Source organism: Mangifera indica, chromosome 1 (genome assembly GCF_011075055.1).
Source record: "Mangifera indica cultivar Alphonso chromosome 1, CATAS_Mindica_2.1, whole genome shotgun sequence".
NCBI classification, from domain to species: domain Eukaryota; kingdom Viridiplantae; phylum Streptophyta; class Magnoliopsida; order Sapindales; family Anacardiaceae; genus Mangifera; species Mangifera indica.
Window position 1 is genome coordinate 10356289 of NC_058137.1, and position 12609 is coordinate 10368897.

At 33.4% G+C, this 12609-nt stretch overlaps 1 protein-coding gene across 1 annotated transcript; it reads left to right on the forward strand.

The window, feature by feature from the left end:
- The first annotated feature begins 290 nt into the window (after positions 1 to 290).
- Positions 291 to 4672, forward strand: LOC123209448 (protein CPR-5-like). Its single transcript, XM_044627517.1, has 5 exons — positions 291 to 696; positions 2510 to 2566; positions 2790 to 2825; positions 2965 to 3690; positions 3790 to 4672. Exons 1-5 carry the CDS (start codon positions 346 to 348, stop codon positions 4324 to 4326), a joined length of 1707 nt encoding a protein of 568 aa, XP_044483452.1. The 5' UTR covers positions 291 to 345; the 3' UTR covers positions 4327 to 4672.
- The last annotated feature ends 7937 nt before the right edge of the window (positions 4673 to 12609 follow it).

A 12609-nucleotide genomic window follows, 5' to 3' on the forward strand; every position in this document is an offset into this window, starting at 1 on the left:
ATAGGTGTGAGTTTAAAAATGAGCTAAACCTTGGATGTGAATAAGTCTTTAGCCTTTTAGAAAATATTTTAACCAATCTCATTTCATAAATAAATTTATTAATTTTATTTTCAAAGATAAAATACTATAATATGCTTTGTATAATAACTAAAGAGAATTTGATTAAATCAATTTTATAATATGCCTTTGTATTGAAATTAAATATATATAATAACTAGAGAGCCTCTGATTTGTAAATTGTATAGTTCGATCAAATTCAAATTTATTTATTTATTTCAACTTCTTATTATTTTTTATATATTCAAGGAATTATTTTCAAATTCAGCCCACTTAATTTTTTTATTCATGGAAATCCCCGCGTCTTCTTCCCCCTGTCCTTTTCCAGAGCTCCACCAGTATACTGCCCCTGTCTCCGCCGAAACCCCGCCGAACCCACTTCCCTCCGACCCCAATCCGACGTTCTGCAACTTCGCATCGTTTTCAAAGCCTCCCAATTCCCGAAAATACAAGAAGAAAAGACTTATCGAAGATGTACAATCATCCTCTTCTTGTTCCACAAACAGAGGCAAGGCATTGGCGTTAAAAAGACGCAACGTTAAGGTCCGGTTGGGTCAGGTTCGAAGGCCCACCGAGGGGACTGAGATGGAGGCCATCGCTCTTCCTCTGGGAATGTCGTTCGCTGCAGTTGTTGCTAAGGTTAATTAAATTTTTAGTTTTTTAGGGAATTCGGTGGTTGTTTCAGTGCTTTATGAGGTGTGAAAGTTTGAGTTTTTATTAATAGTTATGTGCTTTGTTTGCTTCTGGTGTTAAACGTTGAATCTTTGTGTCGTTTTAGGGTTTATGGGATTTTATTTATGATTTTAATGGTTAACAGTGGGTGCATTTGTATTCTTTTGACTGTTTTAGGAAAGTTTTGATCTTGATGATTAGTTATCGATAGGGTTTTCGTTCTTGCATGTTGATTGAATTGGTCTTGCAATTTCAGTGAATTGTATTTGGTAACGTTTGAGAAATTTTTCTTTTTATTATTTGATTGTTGGGCTCCTTTTTAAACTTTATAGGCCTTTAGAATATGATTCTTGTTGCAATAGAGCTTATATTTTACAATGCAACTTCAAGAATGTGGTTAGAGTGCTTTTTCTTTTTAAGCTTCTTTGAAAATTAGTTTATGAAGTTTTGAATGTAAGAAGCATAGAAGAAATTAAATGTTGATGCCACATGTGGTAGAAAGATAGCTTATGGTGTTTGATTTGCAAGAGATTGTGGGGGTGCAGTTGTGGGAGTGACAGTAATTCTAATTTTAGCTGAAAGAAAGAAGGACGAGAACACCTTCATCTTTGAGGTGATGCTTAAATCAACCTACAACAAGAGTGCTTCGAACTTCTGATCTTCAATTCCATGTGATGAAATGGTAGTTATTAAAGATGGTCAAAGATCTGCTGAAGCATTTGATCTTCCAAATTTACCATGTTTCAGAGAAGCTATTGTCAAGCTCACTATGGTCTAGGTGGTTGCTGATCAATGGTTTCTCTGGTTTCACATGGCCAGGCTCATCCTGATCCAGTTCTGGTGCTTTTGTGTTTTAGTTCCTTAGTTTGTTTTCTTCTTGTTATTTGTTCGGCCCTGAGAAAAGAGGGGAAAGTAATTGGGAAATACGTGGTGAGCGGTATATTGCTCTTGAAAGTATATAAGGAAATTATTCTGAAATAGTAAACATTAAGGGATATGCCTGTTTGAAGTTTGTTACCTTACATTTGGTGTTTTGGAAAATAGAGACTAAGAACCTTTTATGGAGTGGGGGTGGATGGTGTTGAGAGGCTTGAGTATACTTTTAGAAATATCATTTTTTTTTTTGTTTGTAATTATGCTTTGGTGCATCATAAAGACAACAGAAGCTTGTTAGGTTGGAAGTAATAGTTATATATTGAATCTGGATTACATCACATATCTTTGGTGAAATTACTTATCGAATTTAAATCCTTGCTGATGTTTAATACGAATTCTTTCTTTTTTTACTTCCTGGCTACAATGATTGTAATGTGTGTTTTCCCTTTTTCTTGTTAATGGTTGTCTAAGATTGCATATCTTTATTTCTTTTAGGGTTTTCTCTTCTTTTATATGTATAAAAAAGTGGATAGCCTCTGGTTGTGCTACTTTTAGTCAGTACTGATTTGATGCTCATCAATTTTATCTACTCCTCAATGTAAGGAAAGTAGTGGAGTTTGAGATTTGTGATCCCAATGTTCCTCACGCTGCATCAGTCTTTCTTTATTTACCACGGATGGCCTTGGTTCTAGCCTTTCTCCTTGAATCTTGCTCTGGGCAAACCTCAAGGTCTGAGTTTTACAGTCAAAAGTTTGTTATTTATGGTTCTCATGTGCTGCTTCAGAATAGAATATATATCTTTCCACTGTTCTCATGCAGAAAATTATTGTGTTTCTTCACTTATCTTGAGTTCACATGATTATTTGTTGATTGCTCTTGTCAACATGTTGCTTGTTGGTTTTAGGTCCTGGAAAGGAAAGATGCTGCAGGTGATAGGATGTCCATTGACCATCTTTCAAGGGTATAAATTCCATCCTTAAATAAGAGTAATTAAAATCTGTTTTGAATCATTTTATTATTGTATCTCAAAACCATGTATTTACTTGCCAACTCAATTTTGATGTTCTAATGGACTTTGACCTATCTATTTGTTCTTTAAGCTTTTTGTTCAATTTATTTTCTTTTTGTTGATTTTAATTATAGGCAGTAACTAAAAGTAGCATAAATTTTTAACTCAATCGCAGATCTGTGCTTCAGCTGTCAGAGAATCTTTAACCAATGTAAGCAAGAGTTTAATTGCTGACTCATGCCTTGATTTTTACATGTTAACTTCCCTTGTGTTCTATCTAGATCACAGAAGATCAAGATTCTAAAGTAATATTTGTTTGTCCATTGTTTTGACTGCCTTTGTGTCAACAGGTTTTTGGGAGAAATTTTGATTATTTCGCGAGGAACTTTGAGAAATCATTTGGGAGCACATTGAGGACTCTTAGATTGATTAATGAATCATCCACCACGGAGGGATACCTCCTAAAAGATCACCATGTATCCAATTCATATGTGCCTTATAATGAAGAGGGTTGCTCAAGCAATTCCGAGCTTCATGATTGTCACTCAGAAACAGATTTGCCTACTATTGCAACTCGAGATATATTGACTACCACTGAAGGAGAAACAGAACAAACGTCAGCAAGTTTAATTTATAAGGAACTTGTACTGCATGATCAAAACAACCAACTAGTTTGTGCCTCTTCAGGGTCAGTAGATTCTGCAATCAATAATAATGTGCTTAGCACAATGGAGAAATCTGTTGTAGAACAAGTCCGTTCAAATGACCTCAAGGCATTGGAGCTTGGTCTTGCAATGAAAAGATTGAAGTTGAAAGAGGCGCAGTTTGCTCTCAACTATGATTCAAATCATTTGGAGAGGTCAAAATTGGCTATGGGTATATCCAAGGCATCTTTTAAAGCTGAAAAATTCAAAACTCAATTAGAAGACATGAGATATGGTGAGTTTCTTCAAAAGTGCATCGACTGTCTTGTAGCCGGTATAGTCCTCATGTCAGCATCCCTTTCATATGCTGCTTATGTTTTCTCATACAAAAAAATTTCTGAAGCAACAGCAGCCTGCTTGCCTTTACAAAAGGTAACTATCGTGCTTATTTATGGCCTCAATAATTATCATACAAAACCCGAAAATTTTTGTGTTCTTCAACATAATATATGATGCTTTTATTTGTTTCAGGAATCCAAGCCTTGGTGGATGCCAAATACAGTGTCATCTTTTCATTCGGGGCTGCATACCGTTAAGTGCCAAGTTCAGGTTATGAGCCGAATGATATTTGGTTTTCTAATGATTCTTGCTATAGCTTACTTGCTTTTCCAGCGTTCGGCCTCTTCAGGACTGACAATGCCAATCACCTTCATCTTCTTGCTCTTTGGATTTGCCTGTGGTTTTGCCGGCAAGCTTTGTGTAGACACTCTGGGCGGAAGTGGGTATTCATGGCTCATATATTGGGAGATTCTATGCTTGCTGCATTTCTTTGCTAACGTCTGCACATCACCATTGTTTGTTATGCTTCATGGCCCTGTCAACATTTCTCAAGGGAAGGAAGGCAAGACTGTAGTTCCATACTGGGCTAGAAGATCAATGTTCTACACCACTCTCCTTCTGTTCCTACCATTAATCTGCGGCCTCATGCCTTTCGCAACCTTGTATGAATGGAGGGATCACTTCTCAGTACTAATCCTAGGTTCTCAATCATCATCAATTGACAATTAATGCTACAGTTTGAGTGTTGTGTTAATCACAAATTTCTTGTGCCGTCGAGGTAATGTTATTGACTATTGGTGTAAATTGTGCTGTATGTCCAAGCTGCTCCAGTCTTGTATTTGCCTTGAATTATGCTCCTGTGGGTGCAGCTTGCTTTATTTATCTTTTGTATCAGTTATTTTTGGTATCTCAACTGAAACGAGCCTGGCGGTAATGTTAACAATTTCTTTCTTTTACCCAGAAAAGAGTGGAATTTTAGTCACGGTTTGATGTTTATTGCAATGTAAGGAAGAATTTTTGTAGTGACAATGTTACGCTATATAGTTTGTAAAAGCAAACATTGGCTCTTGTTTCATTATCATGAGAGCTTTACTGCAAGCTATCGCTAAATATCACATTTATATACTATAAGTTATTTTTCGAGTGTTTGAAATAACAATTTACCTCTTCTCGGTAATATTTTGTCAGTGTTTTGGTACTCAATTTATCAGATTAAATTGTAATTAGATGGGGTATCAGGGATTTTTGTTTTATTTAATAGCAGGGCCGTGTCATTTGAAGCCAAAATGGCAAGGTCTGGCGTGTCACAGGTCATACCTTGTCAAAACCCGCAAAAATGTGGGCATTAATAAGGTTGGCCAAACCACCAAATCTAAAGGCTTACGGTATGACAAATTCAATCTGGAGCTTTTCGCAGGCAATTGATAAAAATATAAATATTTTTATTTATATCGGTTCACAAGTCATTCTTACGAGGTTCTCACACAACCCATTTTATTTGTGGGGATTGCCGAGCTTAGATGATGCCCAAAGGCCAAAAGACTTATTATCACCTAAGGTTTAGTATATTTAAAAACTTTTATCCATGAAATTTTAAACACTTAAAAATATCATTTAATCAGTAATATTAAAAAATATAAAAGTTTATATCAAATTTTTCCTATTAATTTATAAAACTAATAATTTCTCCATGATTAAGTTTTAAAAAAAATTAATTTTCCCCCTAAAGTTTCAAAATTTTTTATCCATTTTTTAGTGACCTTCCATCTCCATTTGGTTGCCTTCTTTACGCTTGACTAATGCAATCCATCTCTTGTTGCCTTTTATTCTCAGTCTCTATCATCTCTGGGTTGTTATCGTCGTCGAATGGAGAAGGAAAGGCTAACCATCCTTTGTCTAGACAACAAAGGATTTGTCATCCAGACGAAGATCAATCATCTTTGTCTTCGTCTGGATGACAACGAATCCTTTTCGTGCATACAAAGCCTTCGTCAGAGAAAGTGAAAGATGAGGTGAAGAAGAGAGATGCAAAAAACTGCATGTATGTACAATACAACAAGAATCAAGGCATGGTAAACAAGCATGAGATGGTTTCAATGTTATACCTACTCCTTTGCTTCCTATTGGTATAGAATGATGGATAAAGCCTCTCAAGTGGGCAAGCCTCCAAAGAAAGTCCACCACCAAGCAAATTCTTCCCTTTGGCTAAGAGGTTTAGTGAGAAGGGAGAGAGAACTTTGCTTAGTGAGAGAATTAAAAGCTTAAAATAAGGTTTTCTTTTTTTTCAAAATGAACTAAACTTCTCCTTTTATAATGGTGGCCAAAGTGTAATTTTAAAATTCTCTTTCGACCCACTAAATTCTTACTTTAAGTTATTGTCATGCACATATATCAATTATATACTTTACTCACTATAATTTCATCTCACTAACATATTAACTTGTAATATATTATTTTTGCACTCATATAATATTTAATATGAATTTCATTATCCTTTAGAAAGTGCTAGCCAACCCCGGATAATTAATCCTTATTCTCAAAAGCTTGATTTATTGATGTGACCCTTTAGGTTTACTGTAATGTAGCCATGAATCCCTTTTTAGAAGAATTGAAAATACAACCAAAAACTCAACAACTATGGTAAATATCTAGCAATGTATTATAGCCCCTAAACCATGATGAAGAAAAACTCCATCAAACCTAATATCCCCAATCTTAAGTTCCACGTAAGTGATATCCTTTAATTGTTCAATTCATATCGATCTTGGGGTTATGGATTGTCCAAGCCATAATTTTGATTCAATACAAACTATTAATTAATATATTCAAAACACGTCATCACGAACATCCTTCGTATGACTTTTATTATACTTTAGCCAGAGATTTGATTTTTAATATTTATCGATATTCTCTCTAAAACTCAAATTTGAATTGAATCAATAGATATTCATAACTTAGTGTTTTATGAGTCAACGAATCCCATCTTGATTATCATTTGTCTCTATATTTGAATAACACATGACCAATATGACTTCTTGTATTGAATGTGGTTAGCCTCGTATTTATATATCATAAAAATCACACACATTGTATCGGATCTAACCCAGACATCTCAGGTCAAAATATTACTTCGTATACTAGCATAATCATATGATAAGTCATTGACTACGATTTAATGATCATGTGACTTATCATTATTGATCAAATTCGAAAAACAGTTCTCTAACTGTTAATCTATACTAATGTCTTAATGACATAACTATCATTATCATTCACACTAATATGATATCATGATATTCAATAGAGGAATTCAGTATGCCTACTATGTGATATTATTGCCCAACTTACATCATGTCTATAAGGAAAATTCAATGATTCAATTTATATATTAAGTGAGTCATTTAGACAGTTCACATACATACTTTATATTAATGCAAATAAATGAAATAGTTTATGTATATGAACAAAAAACTATTTCCTTTTATTAATAAATTATTACAAATGTACATACAAGATAAAATGTCTTAAAATCGACAATACAAATAGTTCCTAAGGCACACACTAACAATACTTTCACTTGCATTAGATTCATTTGATATTCTATGACATACCTATCTTCTCAAGATGATGGTCCAACTACTTCAGTGACATTGCCTTAGTGGGTTAGTTACATTCTCTATTAACGATGTCTTTTGTATTATTATCTCTCCAATTTCAATGAATTCTTTCAAAATATGATATTTTTGTTGAATATGTTTGGATTTTTGGTGTACCATTGGTTCCTTTGCCTGTGCAATAGAACCGGTATCATTACAGAACATAGTTATCAGATAAATCATGTTTGGAACCACACTAGTTCAAATATGAACTGCATATCCATATGGCTTTTTTTGACATATTTAACTTCTGTAGTGGAGTTAGTTGTGATTGATTGTTTGAAACTCTTCCAATTAACTACGCCCCTATTACATATGAAAAGGTTTCCTTATAATTTAGCCTTTGTTTTTCAGTATAACCTTTTGCTACTAGTTGAGCTTTATAGGTTTTTACCTGTCCATTCTTACCAATCTTTCTCTTAAAACCCTATTTACAACCTATAGGAACAATTTCTTTTGGTGGATGAACAAGTGTCCATACTTGATTAACATGCATGTATTCTATTTCAGAATTCACTGTTTTTAGCTATATACCTGAATCAGTATCTAGTATAGTTTCCTCATAACTTCTAGATTCATTGCTATGATCTATTTCTCCCATTAAGTAGTATTCAAAATTCTACTCATGAAGAAATCTGTGTCTTTTCGGAGGTTTAGATACCCTAGAAGATTTTCTTGTTAGAACTGTTGTATCTAATACTAAGGATAGTTGAGTAAATGGTCCAATTTCAATAATGTCAGTTTGAGGCTTTCTAAACTCTTCTTTGAGCTCAATGTTTCTTCTTACACCACCCTCTTCCAAAAACTCTTTCTTAAGAAAGTATGTATTCCTACTTATTATTATTCTTTGATCTGTTGGGAAGTAAAAGTAATACCTTAGACTATTTTTAGGATATCCTTTGAACCGACTATTCTTTAATTTAACATCCAGTTTATTTGTTTTATTTACTTTAACATAAGTTGGACATCTCCAAATTTTTATATAATTAAGGTTATGGAGTTTGGAATACCATAACTCATATGGTATTTGTTGGATAATTTTGATGGTACCTGATTTAGGATATGCACAGAAGTTTGGAGGGCGTATCCCTACAAGGACATTGACAAGTCCGTAAAACTTACCATTGATCGCATCATATCTAATAAAGTACAATTCTTTCTTTTAGATACATATAACATCCCTCCCTAGAAATACTACCCACCGAAGGAGAAATGTTACGAATTAATATCCTGAGTGTCTATATTTTTTTTTCTTTTAAAATACTTTAAAATAAATGCATCACTAAAAATGTTTAGAAATTATTTTAAGAAAACTGAAAATCTGGAAACAAATAAAAGATGTATATACTCATATGAAAACTCATCTGAAAGCATCTAAATACGTGGAGTAATCATATACAGTTATACCATCATCTCAAAAAGGTCAAAATTCAATAAGAACATGTCATTGTATGCATGTAATATAAACCAGAGATAACCTGCTCCAACCAGATTTACCTACGCTGACCTGACCCTACCTCGCAGCTACCTCGATCACCTGTACCTGCAATCATGAAAGAAAAGAAAGTGAGTGAAAAGAACACTCAGTAAGGGGAAAGAATTAAGTAAACTATTTCCTTTCCTGTTTTAACTCACTCTCGCGACTCAACCTCACTCATAACCCCTATAAGAAATCGAGGGGATAATCTAGTTCATGTTTCACTATTTGGGTCATACTTTGTCCCATCTGGTGTCTATTTGATACTTTTTGAAAGCTGACTATAAGGATTTGACACTTTTCTAAGCTCGAACTCTTTTCTTTTCTCTCATTGCACCATTTTTTAATCTGAATTGTGCTCTACTACGAGCATGCTCTACTACGAGCAGACCCTACCATAGGTCTATGTCCTACTACGGACGTGCCCTAATGCGGGTGGTATAGTGTAAAGTGCCCCTTCATAGTTTATAGCATACATGCAAGCCTTATATCTTACTAATTTTGCTTCCATCTAAATTTATTCATAACTCACCAGACCATATTCTTGGGACGACCCCTGAATCTTAACTCCCAAATTCCTTTTCTTACTTTTGTTTCTTTTCTTCTTCTTTTCTTTTTCTCTCCTTTCTTTCCTTTCCTTTCCTTTCCTTTCTTTTCTTTCTTTTCCTTTCCAAAACTGTGAAATACTGTTCATAGCTCTGTTTATTGGACAGGGCAACCTTTTGTTTCATATAATTTCACAATCCAAATGGTTTCTAATTCATACAAGCTATATATCGTTGAAAAAAGGATTCAAAGAGCTTTCCAACAAGCTATAATAGCACTCATAATTCATTAGATAAGGTAGTCAAAACGTGAGTTGAATCCAATGGCAAAAAACTGACTCTTCTGTTTATTTGGTAAAGCAGTCCTTATGGTTCATACAATATTTAACAGTCCAAATGATCCCCAATTTATACAAGCTATATATCACTGAAAATAAAATTCAAAGAGCTTTCCAACAAGATATAATAGCACTCATAAATCATTAGATAAGTCAGTCAAAACGTGAGATGCATTTAGTGGCAAAAACTGTCTCTTCTATTTATTTGGTAAAACAGGTCTTGTGGTTCATACAATATTTAATAGTCCAAATGATCCCCAATTTATACAAACTATATATCAGTGAAAAGAGAATTCAAAGAGCTTTCCAACAAGCTATAATAGTACTCATAATTCATTAGATAAGGTAGTGAAAACGTGAGATGAATCCAATGGCAAAAACCTGACTCCTCTGTTTATTTGGTAAAGCAGTCTTTGTGGTTCATACAATATTTAACAGTCTAAATGATCCCCAATTTATACAAGATATATATCACTGAAAATAAAATTCAAAGAGCTTTCCAACAAGATATAATAGCACTCATAAATCATTAGATAAGTCAGTCAAAACGTGAGATGAATTCAATGGCAAAAACTGTCTCCTCTGTTTATTTGGTAAAACAATTCTTGTGGTTCATACAATATTTAATAGTCCAAATGATCCCCAATTTATACAAGCTATATATCATTGAAAAGAGAATTCAAAAAGATTTTCAACAAGCTATAACAGCACTCATGATTCATCAGTTAAGGCAGCCAAAACGTGGGACGAATTTAGTGGCAAAACTGTAAATATTATGAAACTTTCTGCCATGAACAAAATCACACACATAGACATCCCAAATGGCAAATCAACATTTCTCAACTTCAAAATCATCATTTATAACATAGATCCAAGGAACCAAAAGCCTAAAACATGCAACATATCAAGGTTGATACCCTCTTACCTTGTTTCAAGCTAAACTTTGCAAGTTGGCTTCCTCCTCTTTGTTTTACTTCCTTTATCACCAAAACTACTTTAAATCAACACCAAAACACACTAACATATTCACATAACATGCATATAAACATAGATAAAGGGAAAGGAAGGAGATCTTTTGGTTACGAAGGCTTCCAAAGTGCTTCTTTGTTTTCTTTTCTTATTTTGTCTTCCAAAACTCCTTAAATTCATTCATTTATCTTCACAAAACAAAAGAAAATGACATGAAGAGGGCTGCTGCTAGAAGAGGCGGAGAAGAGGGAAAAGTCTTGAAGTTTCTTTTGGTTTTGTCTTCTTCCTTTCTCTTTATATAATCTTTATCTCCTTTTCTTTCTTTTTTCTTTTTTTTTTATTTCTTTATGCATATTCATATATTTATATAGATACATATATAAAAACACACACACACACACGTGTGAGAATATATATCTATATTTAAAATTAGAAATATCCCAAAATAAGGTCAAAAGACATAAATGCCCCTAAAACATACCTGAGGGTATCACAATACACCATTATGCTGAGGTGTTTATGGAAAATTCATTGAAAATTATTCCATTATCTTTTAAGAATTTTTGAAATTTTGTACTCAAATATTCTCTTTCACGATCTAATTGTAGAACTTTAATATGCTTACCAGTTTGTTTCTCTACTTCATTCTTTAACTCTTTGAACTTTTCAAAGGATTTTGATTTCATTTCATTAAATACAAATACCCATACTGAGAATAATCTTCGATAAAGATAATGAAGTAGTGAAATCCTCACCTGACCATATTATTAAATGGTTCACATATATCTGTATCTATCAATTCTAGTAATTCTTTGGCACGTTCCCTTTTACTCTTAAAGAAAGATTTGGTCATCTTTCCTTGGAGCCATGATTCATATGTAGGATAGAGTTTAGAGCCTAATGAACTTAGAAGCCTACTTTCTCCAAGTTGAATCAATTTTTTTTCTTCAATGTGACATAATATATTATGTCATAGAACATTAAGGTTTGTTTCACTTCAAATTCTTTTATTAGTAACATAATTTATTATATGATAATCATTTAGTTCCAATATATACAAACCATTTGTATTTACAACTTTATCCACTAAAACATTTTCAGAAAATATCAAACATTCATTTCCATTAAACCAGATATTGTAACCAAGTCTGCATAATGTAAAAATAGAAATGATGTTTCTAGTGGCTTTTACAAAATATAAAACTTTATATAGTCTCAAAATATGCCATGATAGTAGTCTGATATGGCAAGTCCCTATAGCCTTTGCTACAACTCTTGCCTTATTTGGCATCTTCAAAACAATCTTGTCATGTGACAAAACAGAACTATTCTGAAGTATCGCATAGAAACACATACATGAGATATAGCTATTGAATCTATACTCCACGAATGATTATCTGAATCTAAACTTAATTTGATTTCAATAACTTGACAATGGATTATACCTGCTTTATTCTACTTAAGACTATCTAGGTACAAAGGATAGTTCATTTTCTAATGTCCATCTTACTGACAATGAAAACACTTCATTTTAGCCTTCACCTTTTCTGCCTTAGTGGTACCTGTCTTAAAATTCCCCTCTTTGGTTCTAACATTTGGACTATTTTTCTATTACTTTTTGGGCCTTTTATTTGCCTTACTAGTAGAAGCTATGTAGACATCCCCATGTCTAAAGTCCTTCCCTTACTTGTAAAATTCTTGAAGCTCTTTGAATAACTCGAGAAGTGTTCACTCTGTTTAGTTGAGATTGTAATTAGTTATAAATGGTTTATAACTCAAGGGGAGAAATTGCATAATCAAATTCACTTTGACATAGTTGCCTAATTCCATCAATGATTTTTATGACATGATCATCACGGGGCATTCCTTCCCTAAGTCTCATGTTGAAAAGCAAAGTGCATAGCTCGTACTCTACTACTCTCGAGTTTTCTCTATTTAACTCTTGTAGTGCTATGAGGATGTCATATGCACTTGAAACATTTTCGTGTTTGGTCTGGAACTCTTTATTCATTGTGGCTAACATGTAG